This window comes from Gopherus flavomarginatus, chromosome 8, assembly GCF_025201925.1.
Source record: "Gopherus flavomarginatus isolate rGopFla2 chromosome 8, rGopFla2.mat.asm, whole genome shotgun sequence".
NCBI lineage: Eukaryota > Metazoa > Chordata > Testudines > Testudinidae > Gopherus > Gopherus flavomarginatus.
The window spans coordinates 79,391,102-79,406,674 of NC_066624.1; the positions used below are offsets into that span (position 1 = coordinate 79,391,102).

At 43.9% G+C, this 15,573-nt stretch overlaps 1 protein-coding gene across 3 annotated transcripts in view; it reads right to left on the reverse strand.

Annotated features, from left to right (window-relative positions):
• The window catches only part of COL4A4 (collagen type IV alpha 4 chain), a 131,732-nt gene that overhangs the window by 60,071 nt on the left and 56,088 nt on the right, over positions 1-15,573 (reverse strand). For all 3 annotated transcript variants that reach the window (XM_050963987.1, XM_050963986.1, XM_050963985.1), the window contains 12 exons: positions 13,300-13,362; positions 12,720-12,755; positions 12,507-12,548; positions 11,934-12,014; positions 11,086-11,139; positions 9,660-9,719; positions 8,952-8,996; positions 8,040-8,093; positions 6,196-6,265; positions 4,151-4,255; positions 2,962-3,126; positions 216-308 (listed from right to left, as the gene is read on the reverse strand). In XM_050963987.1, the coding sequence (XP_050819944.1) occupies positions 216-308; positions 2,962-3,126; positions 4,151-4,255; positions 6,196-6,265; positions 8,040-8,093; positions 8,952-8,996; positions 9,660-9,719; positions 11,086-11,139; positions 11,934-12,014; positions 12,507-12,548; positions 12,720-12,755; positions 13,300-13,362 (868 nt within the window). The remainder of the gene's footprint in view (positions 1-215; positions 309-2,961; positions 3,127-4,150; positions 4,256-6,195; positions 6,266-8,039; positions 8,094-8,951; positions 8,997-9,659; positions 9,720-11,085; positions 11,140-11,933; positions 12,015-12,506; positions 12,549-12,719; positions 12,756-13,299; positions 13,363-15,573) is intronic.

The window sequence follows — 15,573 nt, forward strand, 5'->3', positions numbered from 1 at the left end:
TTCTCTACTGAAGTAATTCCACTGACTTCAATAGCATTAAGCTGGCTGAAAATCTGGACTATATTTTCATGACTTGGCCTGATCCTCCAAGCCCTCCATTTAGGGAGCTGTCCTCGACTTCTGCTTGCAAGTTCTGGTCTTTAATGGTGAAACAAAAGGATGGAGCTCAGCTAAGATCTCCTCTGCATTAAAATCGGCTGTTGATGCATACTTGCCTTTTTCTCCTTTTTCACCTCTTCTTCCCAGGGGTCCCATTTGGCCTTTTATTCCTTGCTGTCCATGAAGTCCTCTGCCATGACAAACTATACCTTAAGAAGAAAAAGGGCACTTATTTGGACTGAATATTTTTACAGCTTAGGTGACATATTCTCTCCCTTCCAACCTCTATCTCATTCATTGGGATCCTCAATAAATAGCTAGGGATGTTACAAAATGGCTTACAAGCCACTGTGTATGGCATTGTTCTTGGAGTAAGATTAGAGGATGGAAGAGATCAATATAAGATTATAGGCAATGCTCCTGCCCACTTCTACTCTCCGATACTGCTTTTTTCTGTATTAGAATATTGGGTTCATATCTCTTTTAATGGATATTGATTTGGGGCATTTTCCCCCGTTTTGATCATGACTTCTGGATTTAGCTTGAGATTTTCAAAGCAATCTAGGCAATTTAGACACATACATTCCATGCATTTTAATTGATGTGGTTCTGTTAGTTAAGGCTTAACTTGAGAGTAAGGTTCTGAATCTAATCACAATTATATTGGTGTTAATCAAGAGTACCTCCACTAAAGAAAAAAGAAGTTAAACTCGAACACTTAACCTACAAATAATTATTGCATTTTAATAACTATTAAAATATTAGAGCCAGGTATTCAGCTGAGGATCTGACCTGAAGAAAAAATACTTTTCAAATGATTAGTGAACACAGAGTGTGTGTCTATTCACTATTGCCATGTACCTCATTTAGCAGGGCCGGTGCAACCATTTAGGCGGACTAGGCGGTTGCCTAGGGTGCCGAGATTTGGGGGTACCAAAAAGCGCCCCCTAATTTTTTTTTAAATGGTTGCGCAGCCGCTGCTGCTGGGACAGAGAGGGAGTCTGAGCTGCCAGTGGCAGCCGGCAGCCCAGGGTGTCCCCCGGGTCAGGGCGCCGCCGCAGCAGCCGGCAGCCCAGGGTGTCCCCGGGGTCAGGGCGCCGCCGTGGCAGCCGGCAGCCCAGGGGGTTCCCCGGGTCAGGGCGCCGCCGCGGCAGCCCGCAGCCCAGGGTGTTCCCCGGGTGAGGGCGCCGCCGCGGCAGCCCGCAGCCCAGGGGGTCCCCCCGGTCAGGGCGCCGTTGCCGGAAGCCCAGGGATTCCTCTGGGTCAGCGCGCTGCCGCGGCAGCCAGCAGCCCAGGGCTTCCTCTGGGTCAGCGCGCCAGCAGGGCCGCCCAGAGAGGGGGGCAAGAGGGGCAATTTGCCCCAGGCCCCACAGGGGCCCCCACGAGAGTTTTTCGAGGCCCCTGGAGTGGGGTCCTTCACTCGCTCCGGAAGCCCTGGAAAACTCTAGCGGGGCCCAGGCCCCTGGAGCTTATTCTGCTCCCGGTCCTCGCTGGCAGGGGGTCCTTCCACTCTGGGGCAGAAGGATCCCCCGCCGGTGAATTACTGCCGAAGCGGGACCCGCTGCCGACGTGTAGCCCGGTCTTCGGCGGTAATTTGGCGGCGGGGGGCCCTTCCGCTCTGGGACCAGTCGCTGAAGTGCTCCAGAGACCCGTGGCGGGGGCCCTCCGCCACAGAATTACCGCTGAAGATCCAGCTGCACTTCGGCAGCTGGTCCCGCTTCAGCAGCAATTTGGTGATGGGGGGGCCCTGCGGCGGGTCTCTAGGGCACTTCGGCGGCGGGTCCCGGAGCGGAAGGGCCCCCCGCCGCCGAATTACCACCAAAGCAGGGACCCCCTGCCGCCGAAGACCCCAGGCCCCCGGAATCCTCTGGGCTGCCCTGGTGTGCCGCTGGCAACCCAGGGAGGTCCCCTGCGTCAGCACGCCGCTGCCAGCAGCCGCCAGCCCAGGGGTTCCACTGCGCAGTCCTGCTTGGAGAGGATGCGGAGCAGAGGTGAGCTGGGGTGGGGAGGTACTGCAGGGCTCCTCAGGCCAGGGGGTGGGGAGCTGCCACGGACTGGCGGCACACTTTGGGGGAGAAGGGGGAGAGCTGCTGCAGGGCTGGGGGGGGCACAAGGTGGAAGTTTCACCTAGGGCGCGAAACTTCCTTGCACCGGCCCTGTCATGTAGTCATTTTGCACCACTGCAAAACGTCACAGTTCAGACATAGTAACTTTTTACACCCTCTTTGCATTGCTATAATGGCTGTACCAGGTGCACGACAATAGAAAATCAGGCACAGCATACTTTTTTTAAAAAGTCAGGATACCTACAGATGTCCTTTCTCCACTGGAATCTTCCAACAATTCTACTGTTCTCTATCATCCAGCCAAGCCATCAGCACTAGGCCATCAGCTATTTACAATGACTACACTGGCTTTTTTCTAAACCTTGACACCTCAAAGATTACTGTTGAACATTTAGATTTAGTTTAATATATAAAGACATGAGAGAAATTAGTTCTATGCTAATGATTCCTATGAAAAAATTAATAGTAAAAAACATTTTCCCTGCATCTCACATAAGAATGATAACAGTTGGAGTCCTAACTGTAAAATTAATTAATCCAATTGAGTGGGAAAGACCTCCACTCAAAAGCTACTCATACACACACACAATGGGACCCTATCCTCTCAAACAGAATCAACAATATTCTAAAGAGAGCAACAGAAATAAAGTGTTGTATTTACTGTATACAAGATGCAACACCATAGAGCAGGCCTACAAGAAAATACCATTTCTATTAGCATGTTCTCATTGACTCCATAAATCTATTAATGATTTATAATGTTCCTCACACAAGACACTTATACTGTTTCTCTTACCAGGTGGTCCAGGCAAACCCTGTCTTCCTGGTGCTCCTGGTAATCCCGGTGCTCCTGGAGACCCTGGTCTTCCTGGAGTTGAGTCAGCTGTTCCAGGGTGACCAGGGTCCCCTTGAGAACCTTTAGGACCTTGCTCCCCACATGCTCCTGGCAGACCAGGGAGGCCTATCGGGAAAATAGGTAAGTATAAATTATAGAGAGCAATTATGAATATTTAAGAGATATGAAGAAGAAATTATGGGCCATAGAGAACCTTCTTATGAAAAGCCTCCATGGGGGGTGGGGGAGGCTAGAAAAGCCAAGGTCTCTGAAGTTTATCTTGTGGAATTTGTAACTCGTATTTCCCTCTGGGGAAATGGGTTTCTGAGGCTACTGAGGAGGCAGGAGCATAGCCTTCAAATCTTTTGGTTCCTCAGGATCCATGGGGAAAGGAAGTTCCAGCCTTGTGGAAAAACTGTTTCCCCTTTTCCAGTGCCCTCTCTGCTGCTCTTGCTACCATGTGCTAGCCACCCTCACATGAAGACCAGCAAGGAGCAGAGTTAACTACTAGTGGTTTAGAAGGTTATATTTTCACTAGTTCCAATGGAGAGGATGCCCTGTAAAGTGAATGCCATGTTTTCCCCCACCTGGACATGCTACTCCACTGCAAAGCCAGAGACCTAACCATGTGATGTTGGCTCTAAAGAGCTGTTACAGGCTCCTGGGGAGAGGAGGAACACATTAGTCCTGCTACCCTCTCCTCTTCATTATGGTATTTTCTGACAGAGGTTAATATAAGTCCTATCCATTATATATAAGAGAGTGTGTGTATGTATGGGGGACACACAGGTGAGCAATAACAACAAAAATTAAAAAGAAGTTAAAGTTGAAAGTGTGCTTCAGTGAAGTTCTGCTGATATAAAAACCAGTGTTACCTTTTCTTTACAAAAAGTCATCTTCACCTTTTAAAACACTCCAACATTAGAAAGTCTGAAATGAACAGTTAAAGGATCCAGCTAATCCTCTACTGCCAGGTAATCCTCCTTCTCTTATCACCTTCCCTGTTTCACATGGCCTCTCCACATTGAATGTTGCAAAGGTTAAAATAACACATGACTTCCCTGGGTCTGTGCTTAGTTTCTGTTGGCAGGTGGATCAATGACAGTATACAGAGCTCACAGTTTATGTTTATAAATCTATGATCTCTTACTTGCTCCATCTTCACCAGGTCTTCCTGATGGGCCTGGAGGACCAGTTAGTCCAATCAACCCCTCCTCTCCAGAAGGACCTGGTGATCCAGGATCTCCTCGAGGACCTATATGGGATTACAGGAAATGTCAATTTAAAACCTTGTGCAATAGACAGCTTTTTGTCCTGGTTTAAAATGCAGTTGAAATTATGATTTGGGAACCATTCATAATTAAAATATATCACCTTTTCTTTATTAGATTGGTTTCAGTGTGAAATAATTTAATTATAAAGGAGAGGAATTTAGTTGCTTTTATCACTGGAGCCCTTCCCTTTTATTACATACATTATTTTAAATCTTGTGCCATTCACCATTTGTCTATTAAATCTTGTGCCACCGCCCATGATTCTGTTTAAAAAATACTTCTCTTCTCGAAGCATTCACCTAGGATTATATTGAGAATTCACTTTCATTTAGAAAATGGCTTTCTTATCATATGTAGTCATGGCCCCAGCCATCCCAAGTTCTGCCCGCCCCACCCCAGCCCCAGCACGCTGCTTCCCGGAAGAGGAGCAGCCTGCCTGGGCTGGGGACAACTGGGAAGAACAAGCAGGGCTTCTGGGAGGAGCGTGGGCGGGGTCACATCGGGTTGGTTGAGTCGGCACAGCCTTCCCTAGCCTATGAGCAGCACTGCCCATGAACAGAAGTATTATTTATTATTGTAGCTATATATCAATAAAAGAACATTTATATTTGATCATGTACAGTTGAAGAAAATGGAGTTAAGCTGGAATAGCAAAACATTGGTATAAATTCTGCTCTCGGTTAACGTCCGAACAACCTCATTTAGGCCCCACTTCAGCAAAGCAATTAAGCGCATGCTTAACCTTAAATCCCATTTAAGCACATGATTATGTACTCTGTGGCTTGATCTCAAAGACCATTGAAATCAACAGAAAGACACCTATTTACTTCAACTGTCTTTGGATCCGGCTCTTGCAGAATAGAGATGTTCTGTTGAACTGGGGCCTGAGTGGGGATGCTAATAAATCAACGGGAGAAGAATTTGTCCCACTCTATATCTGAGTTTGTCTACACTGAAAAAATACAACAAAAAACCACATAACAACCACTGTGGCAGTAAATCTCAGAGCCCAGATATACAGACTCAGTCTCACTACCGCATGAAAAATAGCAGTGTAGACATTCCTGTTCCAGCTGGAGCTTGGGCTCTGAAATCCAGCCCCCCTACCCAGGCTTCAGAGTCCAAAGTCGAGCCTAAGTGGATAACGGCTACACTGCTATTTTCAGCGCTGTAATGGGAGCCCTGGGAGCCCAAGTCTGCAGACCCAGGCTCGGAGACTCGCTGCAGCAGGTCTGTGAGTTTTTATCGCAATAATGTTGCAAATATGAGATCATTTTAACTGCTAATGATAATACTGTATTAAACACATTATTCTTATATAATTGACAGCACATAAAACTACACTGAAATATAATATATACATAATCTGGTATAACTTTTAAAACTGGTAGAACCTAGGGGTGAAATTCAGGCCCTATCAAAGTCAATGGGAGTTTTATCATCAAATTCATTAGGGACAGGATTATCAACCAAAGTGTGCAACCGCAGACTTCAGTTGAAGCCAAGAATCCACATGTTGTGGCAATTCAGGATATAAGAATTCTGAAATGCCATTGGAGGTGTGCTCTGCTCATCTGCATGCCAGTTCCCAGAATGGCCCTCCTCTTCCCAGCTATTTTTAAAATATTCTTAGATCTAAGAACCAGAAATAAATAGACAGATCTGGGTGTGTCTGTGTGTGCACTGAGGTTTTGCTAACATGTATATATCTGAAGTACATGCTTTGGGCCAAATCCTGTTCTCATACATCCTATCCAATTCCACTGACATCAACAAGATGCAGGCAATGACAGAATGTGGCCAGCAGAGATCCAGTGTTCTGAGGTTCTTAGTATGCGCCCATCAATTGCTCTCAGCTCCTCAGAGCACAGGGCCCTGCATGCATTACGTAATATAAAGAGTAGTTAAAACCAAGTGAAACCTTTCATAGCAACAGGCGGTGTTCCAAAAACTCCAGGCAGGCCTGGTTGCCCTCGTTCTCCACGATCCCCCTGTAAGAATTCATTACGTTTATTGATAGATAGTAGTGTACAGTGTGCCACCATGTAATTAAAGATGGTATCATAAGGCATACACACAAGGGGGCATGGCAACCTTAATTCTGGCATGTCTTAATTTTTGAGTGCTTGCATCTGAAACCATAACATTTTTAAATTTATTTTTTCTTTTTTTTAATACAATACTATAAAAACTACTCTATCTCTGAAGAAATCAGTGGCTAACTGGGATAGACTGCTCAAATGTGCTTATCTGATTGAATTTTCAGAGCTCTGGCTGTCATATCTGGTTACATTAGTATATTGTGTTAAACACAAGTGATACTGAGTCAGTTACAGGAAATTCAATAGCACAAGGATTATTATAAATATAGTTAATTAAAATTATTATGATTTAGCCATTAAAATGTAGTGATTTGATTTAAAATTTTATACAAAAATTAGGAAATGGTTTTTCATGACAGGTAAGCACTAAAATGGAAAGAGATCTTCCATAGATTGACAGACAATGACATGTTAAGAGATACCCAAAATTCTTACAGATAATTTAGCCAACTGCTTCAGAGAAACATACAAAGACAATAAGCATAATTGCAATGAAAATCTTTTCAGGGCCTGTCTTGAGAATTTCTAAATTAGCTTGTACTATTATCTACTTTGAATTGGGAATAGAATTTCAGATGTTAAAGGACCCTCTGACATGACAGATTAAATCAATGAAGTGGTGATGGAGGAATTTTGCAACTTCCTCTTTCTTGTAGACTAGGCATCAACCCAGCTCTCTGTGGCAAACAGGAATTGTGTGCCTAAGAATGTACAATTTCTTTCTGTGAAATCTGGGAATTGCCTGGTGAGGTACCATTTATGGGACTGCGTGCCTCTTTAGCACTGAGACTTGGAAAACTGGGACTATAAAACTGGATGCTCATTTTCATAAGTTTTTATCCTGCTCCCATCTCTGTAGTATCTGAGCCTCTGACAGTGTGGGAGCTTTGTTGACTGCTCCCCTTTTCAACAGCTGCAGGAACTTTTTCCATTCAACTTACTTTATTGACTGTAATACTATAATTGTGGCCTTTCTAGCTATTTTAAATAGCAACCTAAGTTTGTCTTCTTTGATAATAAAGCAAAAAGGTTTTCATCATGCAAAAAAAGAAAAACAAAACATATAGGTTTATTTCTCTGCTTTCAAATTTGCAAAATATTTTAAGATCTGCTAACATATACTTAAGGTTTATTTGCTGACGGTGAATATTTGTTATTATGTAGTATTTGTACAGTGCCCAAAAGTAGCTAGATCTCTACAGTACACATAGAAAGACGTGGCCCCAGCCCTGATACTCTTACAAGCTAATTTTAAAATGACAGAATGGATGGGGAGAGGAAGAGTGAGGATTACAGCAACAAGATCACGTAGTTACTTAGACTCCAAAGTGTATGCAGCATGGACTAACTTTTTGTTCTCTGTTCGTAATGTGTCTAGTGCAATGGAGTCCTGGTCCATGACTGGGGCTCCTAGGTGCTACAATACTACAAATAAATAATAATACTAATATTAAATTACTTAGGTTAGATATGTGTACACCATGATGATTCACTCAAAAGTTGTTTGTTTGTTAATAGTTATTGCTGCCTCATTTGTTGTAGACATCATGGAAGAAGAGAGTTTTAGAGTAATTTGAATGAGGAGAGGGCTGTGGCTTGACAAGCTTCTACACTTGATAATGATCTTAGCTAACCAAAACATAAAGGGCTTCTGCACTTTTACCTTTATACCTGCATAACCAGCCTGACCAGGAACACCAGGAACTCCACTTTCCCCCTGGAACCAATGACAGAAATGTCTCTGTGTATTAATTTGATAGGACTACATGTCATATAGTTAAATGTGTATTAGAAATTAGTGCATGTGTCATACTTTACAATACTATCATCTGTTCATAATTATACATTGTTTCACAGCACTGTATAGGATTTGATTTTGTAGATGATACATTTTTAAGGGATCTCTTATGTTAAAAGATCTTTTAACTGTCACCCAGTTATTTGGACAGTGCCTGGGGACCCCTGGTGGCAGGACAAGAGCACAAGCTCGTCAACAGTGCATGTCCTTGCCATGAGCAGACTACTATTGCCTAATCCAGCTGGGACTGCCTGATTGGTTGCTGAATGACCCCACCCTTAACAAGAACAAGTCGGTGGGAAGCAGCCTCACTTCAGCTTCATCTGAAGCCACAGTGCCCCCTTTCTTGTTGAGGTCTATTAATATGTCTACCTGATACACTACAATGACTCTCTGGGTAGATAGTGGGTTTAATTCATTATCCATGTATAAAGGAAAGCAATACAGGCAAAACAGATACTTGGATATGCAATTCAGGAGTGAGTAATTTGCACAGTAGTTACAATTCATGACTAGTGTAACTGTAGCCTTAACTAGATTTGGAGAGTACAAGCAGGAAAAGGAGAGAAATTTATGCAAATACAGCTGTGTCTATTCTGTTTTAAATCTGGTGTGGTGCATGGATTCAAAACTCAGATTTACAGGAGACTATATTGGAAAACTGCTATCTCATCAACCAGAAGACCATATAATGTAAAAAGAAAAATGTACCTAAAAGTGAATGGCAACATGCATGAGGTGCCATGCCTGCGTCACTGTATTTTTATATTGCCTTACCTTTACTCCTGAAAAACCGAGAGATCCACAAGAACCAGGGCTACCCTAATTAAAAGCAAGTAGAATGAAAACCAAAACAACAGAAGCCAGTCTTACATTATTGCTTATATCTATTTCCAAATTATTTAATATAAATGTTCTTTCTTGCACAAGTTTGTGTGAAAGAATTATTTATTTGCTATAATGTTCCCCAGTATCTAGTTCTACAACACCTTTTCAAACATTTTTTTAAAGATGGATATAACCTTGAACAATCGGTCAAAGCCAAATTAGATAGGGCCCAGTTCTAATTTCTAGCATACTGTATCATGAAGAGCAGAAAAGTCTGATGTGAGAAATACTATATATATTAAGAGTATAGTCCTGAAAACACTTCTGGAGAAGTGCTTACTACTCTGATACAATCCCATTGAATTTGTCAAAGCTGCCCAGAGCAGCCCACACTTTGTCCAGTAGTAAATATTTACAAGATCAGATTCCAAATTTTTTGTCTTTGCAAGGACATTAAAATCTATTTGGATTTGAGTCTGGAACACATGAATACCTTGTTTTAGGAATCAAAGTACTTTACGTACAAAGCAATGAAGATTAATTTAAAGCATCTTAAAATCCTGTTTTGAATTATCTTAACATATTTACTAACTACCTAGTATTTTATAAACTAACTATGATAAGTACTTGAAATGGTTTATTCTGAAGTTTCCTTACCTGCATTCCAGGGACTCCAGGAATACCTTTTTCACCCTTCTCTCCATTTCCAGGTGCACCCTATTATCATTCAAAACACTCTGTTTAAACAGATTACCCAGAGATGACAGTCCTAGAGAATTTGAAATATGGGCATGGGCAGAAAAAGTAAAAACACAATTATCAGTGTTATGGACTTCATTTACAGCCCCTGGTTAGTGCCAGATATCTCAGACTGACTTCACATTCCATCCACCCGAGTGTCCACTGGCTTTAGTTACCCAGGAGTAGATACACCTGGTGTACTCCTAGCTAAGAATAACCTTTGGAATTTTAAGGCACCAGCGCATTTATCAGTTATAAATAAGCAGGAACAAGATTTATTTATAAAATTATTTTCAAGGATAACACACAAGAAGCAAGTTTTTAAGAATACATAAAGAGAAAATGCAGTTCTTACTCCACACCCCGAAGCCCCAGTTTTGCCTCCCAAACCCACATGGAGTAGTTCCACTGATTTGCATTTCTCTGTGGCAGGAAATGGTTGAAAGAAAAGGTGCTGCCTGGACTCAAAGTACAGAAATTAATACTCTGGATTATAATTTACTTCTCAGCAGATATTAACTGTGTGCACTCTTCTCTTCCTTTCCTTCCTCCTAAAAAGATCCTGGCCCTAAGAATTGTCTCTGCTTCCATGAGGCCCTATGGATTTCCCTTCAGAAATATATGTTAATGCTGTAGAGTCTGCTCTCTGACTGTTACTGCACAGCAGCATGGAACTCTTCCTGGGGCAGAACAAATGCTAAAGGAACTATGCTGGGGGCGGGGGGACTAGCAACTTTGCAGTGAGCTTTCCTTAGGATACTCAGGACCTGTGGAGTTGGGAGGCTTCCTTTCCTAGGCATATCACACCTCTAAAATCCCACTCCATCTGCAAAGGATGAACCTGGAGTTTGCTGTCCTTTCTGCCTCCCTACCTTCTAATTGAAAAAAGACTGATATGCCTGTGTGAGGCAACATAGTCAGCTGTAAAAGAGATTGTTGGTGGACAGATTTTTCCAGAAGATTTTGCAACATATATGCTTTCACATTGGTTTGTGTGATGATTAAATTCCACAGTATAATGCTATGTTATTTCCTAAGTCATTCACTCACTGAAACGCTTGTTTTAGTAACACAAAAGGAAACTCTGCCAGCATCATTTAGGAAATCAGAGAATGATCAAAACGTAGAAATTTAGGGCTGAAAGGGACCCTGAGAGGTCATTTAGTCCATCCCCCTACCCTAAGGCAGGTCTAAGTAAACATAGACCATCCCTGTCTAATCTGTTCTTTAAAACCTCTAATGATGGGGATTCTGCAACCTCCCTTGGTAACCTATTGCAGTACTTAAATATCTTTATTGCTAGAAGGAAATGGAACAATGCATAACAAAATATGTTACTTACTTTGGGCCCGTGTGATCCTTTGGGTCCTACCAACCCAGGCATTCCTTTTACACCCTAAATATAAATATGTAGAATTTTTTCATTTTAGCATGTAGAATATATTTGTCTTATATAATTCTGAAGTTTTGTTCTGAAAAGTCAGAGTTGTACAGCTGTAACTGAGGACAAAATTACTGTGGGTGATTCACAGCAGGCAAGATCCCAGCTTGACTCTCATTTCCAAGATTGAGTCTGCAGACCTGGAGGACTCTTACAATGTGTGTTAATGGTCTCTGACAATATGTGCTGCAGACTCGATTGGTCCCTTACGATATGTGCTGTAGACTTGATTGGTGCCTTACAATACATACTATTATCTACTTATGCTAAACAATCTCTTCCACTTGCACTTTGCTCTGAGACTAGGAGCTCCTTTCCCAGACCTGAAGAAGAGCTCCGTGTGGCTTGAAAGCTTGTCTCTCTCACTAACTGAAGTTGGTCCAATAAAAGATGTTACCTCACCCACTTTGTCTTTTCTGAGCTGGCCATTAGCAAAAAAACCTTTTCATTTGTATATAATATTTGCAGAGTGGGAAGAAAGGACAAAGGGGAATGGTATTTCCTTTTACCCTCCTGCTATGGCACAGAGGCACCTCATGGAGGGAATAGGTGGGCTGCAGCAGTAACATGAGGCTGGCCTGGCCTCTGTCTGCCAGTACAATACTGGATAACAGCATTTCTATTGATAATGGTGGTACTCAATAAAATAAAAGTCCTTAATATAAACTCTGTGCAAAAATGCATCCTGGGATAGCACTTCCAGTAAACTGAGTACAGTAATGTTTAAAAATAGACTTTCATTTGCAAACCTTTTCTCCTTTAACCAGGAAAGTACCGGGTGGCCAAACCAACAATGGCTGTCCTGGAGATCCAGGAGGTCCAACATCACCCTGTAAAAGCCAGAGAAGCAGTAGAAATGGACATCTGGTTCAACACACTGGCTCTGCAAGGCTCCAAAGCATTTAAATCTCCTACTTATAACACTAATATCTCTACTCTGATTGAACAGCTTCTGCTGATTTGTGGATACGAAGAGCTCTGTAGAGACCTGTCAACCAGCCGGGACTCTTTCAATCAAAATAAGGTAATGCTCCCTATATCCATTACAGGAGTATATACGATACCATACTATACCCTGGTACCTCAAGCACCAATGAAGTCAGTAGGACTTCAAGCAGATCTCAGTCTGCTACGCAGATCTCTGTGCAGGATCAGTGCCGGGCTCGAGGGACTGTCTCATAAGTAAAACTATATGGACATCTGTAACTAACCACAGAAACTGTATGCTAAGTAGAACTATATGGATTATATATTTTCCTAAGCAATATATATATTTAATTCTACATCCAGGCCACCTTTAATACCATTAATTGTTCGCTTACCGGCTCCCCCTTTTGTCCATCCACTCCAATACCTGGATTGCCCTAAAGAAAAAAATTAAAACTAGTGATGGTGAGTAAAATCCTTGCAAAATAATTTAACAATTGAAGTTTTTGAAACTTTGCTAACAGAAATAGTCAAAGAACACTTTAAATATCAGCATAAATATGCATTTCACTGAAACTGTACAAACTCCATGGAAAGCAGACACTCACCTGTTCACCTTGCAAACCAGGAAGGCCTGGAGCTCCCTTTAAAAAAGAGAGTCAAACAACTTAATATTCCGACTTGAAAGCAAAGCTTTTGACTGAGAATGATCCAGAGCTGCAACTCTTTAGAGGGAGTACCCAAAGGCAAAAATTTCTCCCAGAGCTCACCTGAGGTACACAGGCTGTGTGCCTATTGCCTTATCTCCCTTTGGGGTTGCACAACCCATGCCCTGCTCCACTTATCCACCCTTAGTGCTGTGGAGCTCTGGCTCCATATCTTCCCTGCCTCCTTTAGGGTTTTGGTTGCAGGGAAGGAGTCGGGAGAGAGCATTACCAGCACTTCTCTGTGCCCCCTGGAATTCTGCCTGGACCTTACATGTGTGTGCACAAGCATGTGGAAGGGTTCTTGAACTCTCATTCTCCTGCAGACCTGTGTAAGTGCCAGGCACAATCAGGCCCTTTAATTAACTGCCTTATAGCAAATGTCTAGGCTTGAATTTATGCTGGGGCTGAACTTTTTAGATGAGTGGACAAGCATTTATATATGATTTCAAAACGCAGTATTACAGAACAGTGCCAGTCTTACCTGCAAGCCTGGTTGGCCTGGCAATCCGTGTGGGCCCACTGGCCCCCTAGCTCCTCTAGGGCCCTGAAAAAGAGGACAAAAGATGTATTTGTTTGTGAAAACACTAGCATCTTAATTTCTTCCTTGCACAGAATTGCTCAACATGTCACACAGTGGCACCAAATTCTCATTAAGCTCCTAAATGTCTATATCACTTGCAGTCCATCTACGGCCCATTGGCACTATTCCAGTCATATACAACTGGCAGCCTGTTTATTCCCATTTGACTGATGTTCTAGAACAACTCTGAGGTAATGCAGTACACATGCTATGTATATGGCTATGTGTACTAGTACATAGTACGTTATATACGCTATAACTTGTAGACAGTTATACTAGTATAGACTATTGTTGTTTGCAGTGGTCTTGTAGCTGTGTTTATCCCAGGATATCAGAAAGACAAGTTGGTGAGGTAATATCTTCTATTGGACCAACTTCTGTTGGTGAGAAAGACAATCTTTCGAGCTACATAGAGCTCTTCTTCAGGTTTGGGAAAAATGGTAAGGGTGTCACAGCTAATTAGAAGGTGGAACAGATTCACAAAATGACCACCCCTTATCAGACCTCTCAGTCCTCATCCTCAAAGGAAACTTGCATAACACTTTCAAAAGATGAGTCTGGAAGCTTAACTTCATAACTTTACCAGACATTAAAAAAAAAACGGTCTTAACAAAGACAGTGGATTGATGGCTTATTACAACAATCTATATCCCACTAACCCCCTTTTTTTGTCAAATGACTGCAGAGGCAGCGGCGCCAACCTTCTCTGGTGCCAGTGGGTGCACAGACCGCCCTACCCCTGGCCCCACCCCGACTCCATCCACTCCCTGCCCCTATTGGATCCCTTCTCCAAATCCCCGCTCCAGCCCCACCTCTTCCCCCAGCACATGGCGTTTCCCCTCCTCCCCCCTCCCTCTCAGCCCCATGAATCAGCTGTGTCGCAGTGCAAGGGCTGGGAGGCAGGAGAAGCAGGACATGGCGGCGTGCTCAGCAGGCAGAGGCGAGCTGGAGCAGGGGGGCGGGGTGGGGCCACGAGGAGCGGCTGGTGGGTGCTCCAGCTCTGGAGCACCAATTTTTTCCGAGGGTGCTCCAGCTCTGGAGCACCCACGGAGTTGGTGACTATGTGCAGAGGTATTAACGGACCACTTCATGTTTAATGATCTCTTACAAAAGGTGTTCACTATTTATGCTAAACAATCTGTTCCACCTTGTATTTAGCTGTGACACTGACTACCTTTCCCAGACCTAAAGAAGAGCTCGTGTAGCTCAAAAGCTTGTCTCTTTCACCAAGAGAAGTTGGTTCAATAAAAGATATTACCTCATACAGTACACGCTAGTCTCTCTACAACAGGGGTGGGCAAACTACGGCCACATCTGGCCCAGGGGACTGTCCTGCCTGGCCCCCGAGCTCCTGGCTCAGGAGACTAGCCCCCCAGCCCCTCCTCCGCTGCTCCTCCTCCCCCACGGCCTCACCTCGCCCTGCTGCCGGTGCAATGGTCTGGGTGGCGAGGCTGTGAACGCCTGGGGCAGTGCAGCTGCAGAGCCCGGCTTGACCTGGTGCTCTGAGCTGTGTGGTGGCAGCGGTGGTGTGGCTCAGTTCCAGCCAGGTGGTGTGGCTGTAATGCCGCCAGCCACTGGTGCTCCACGCAGTGCAGTAAGGAGGCAGGGAGCATGTGGAGTTGGATAGAGGGCAGGGGAGTTTGGGGTGGTGCTCAGCGGATGGGGGTGTGGATAGGCGTGGGGTGGTCTGGGGGAGAAATGGGGTTGAATGGGGGCAGAGGTCCCAGGGGGAAAGTCAGGAAGGAGGGGGGTTGGATAGAGTGGCAGGGGGCAGTCAGGGGCAGGGATTCCGGGGGATGTCAGGGGACAGGGAATAGGGTGGGTTGGATGGGGCAGGAGTCCCAGGGGGGGCAGATAGGAAGTGGGGGCTGGGCCATGACCCCCTTCCCTAACTGGCCCTCCATACAATTTAAAAAACCTGATGCAGCCCTCAGGCCAAAAAGTTTGCCTGCCCCTGCTCTAGTACATACTAGTCATGTATATAAATAATAGCACATCGAAAAGAATTAAGCTCAGGTTACCAAAGCACTGGAAATGCTACAGCCTTTGAGATATAAAAAAAGAGGCTCCCTGAGCGATAGGGAAGATGACTGCTTAACAAAAAAACAGAAAATATTTCATTTGGGATTTTATTTTTATGGCCAAATACCAGGATGCTCGGCACACTCTGGGAAG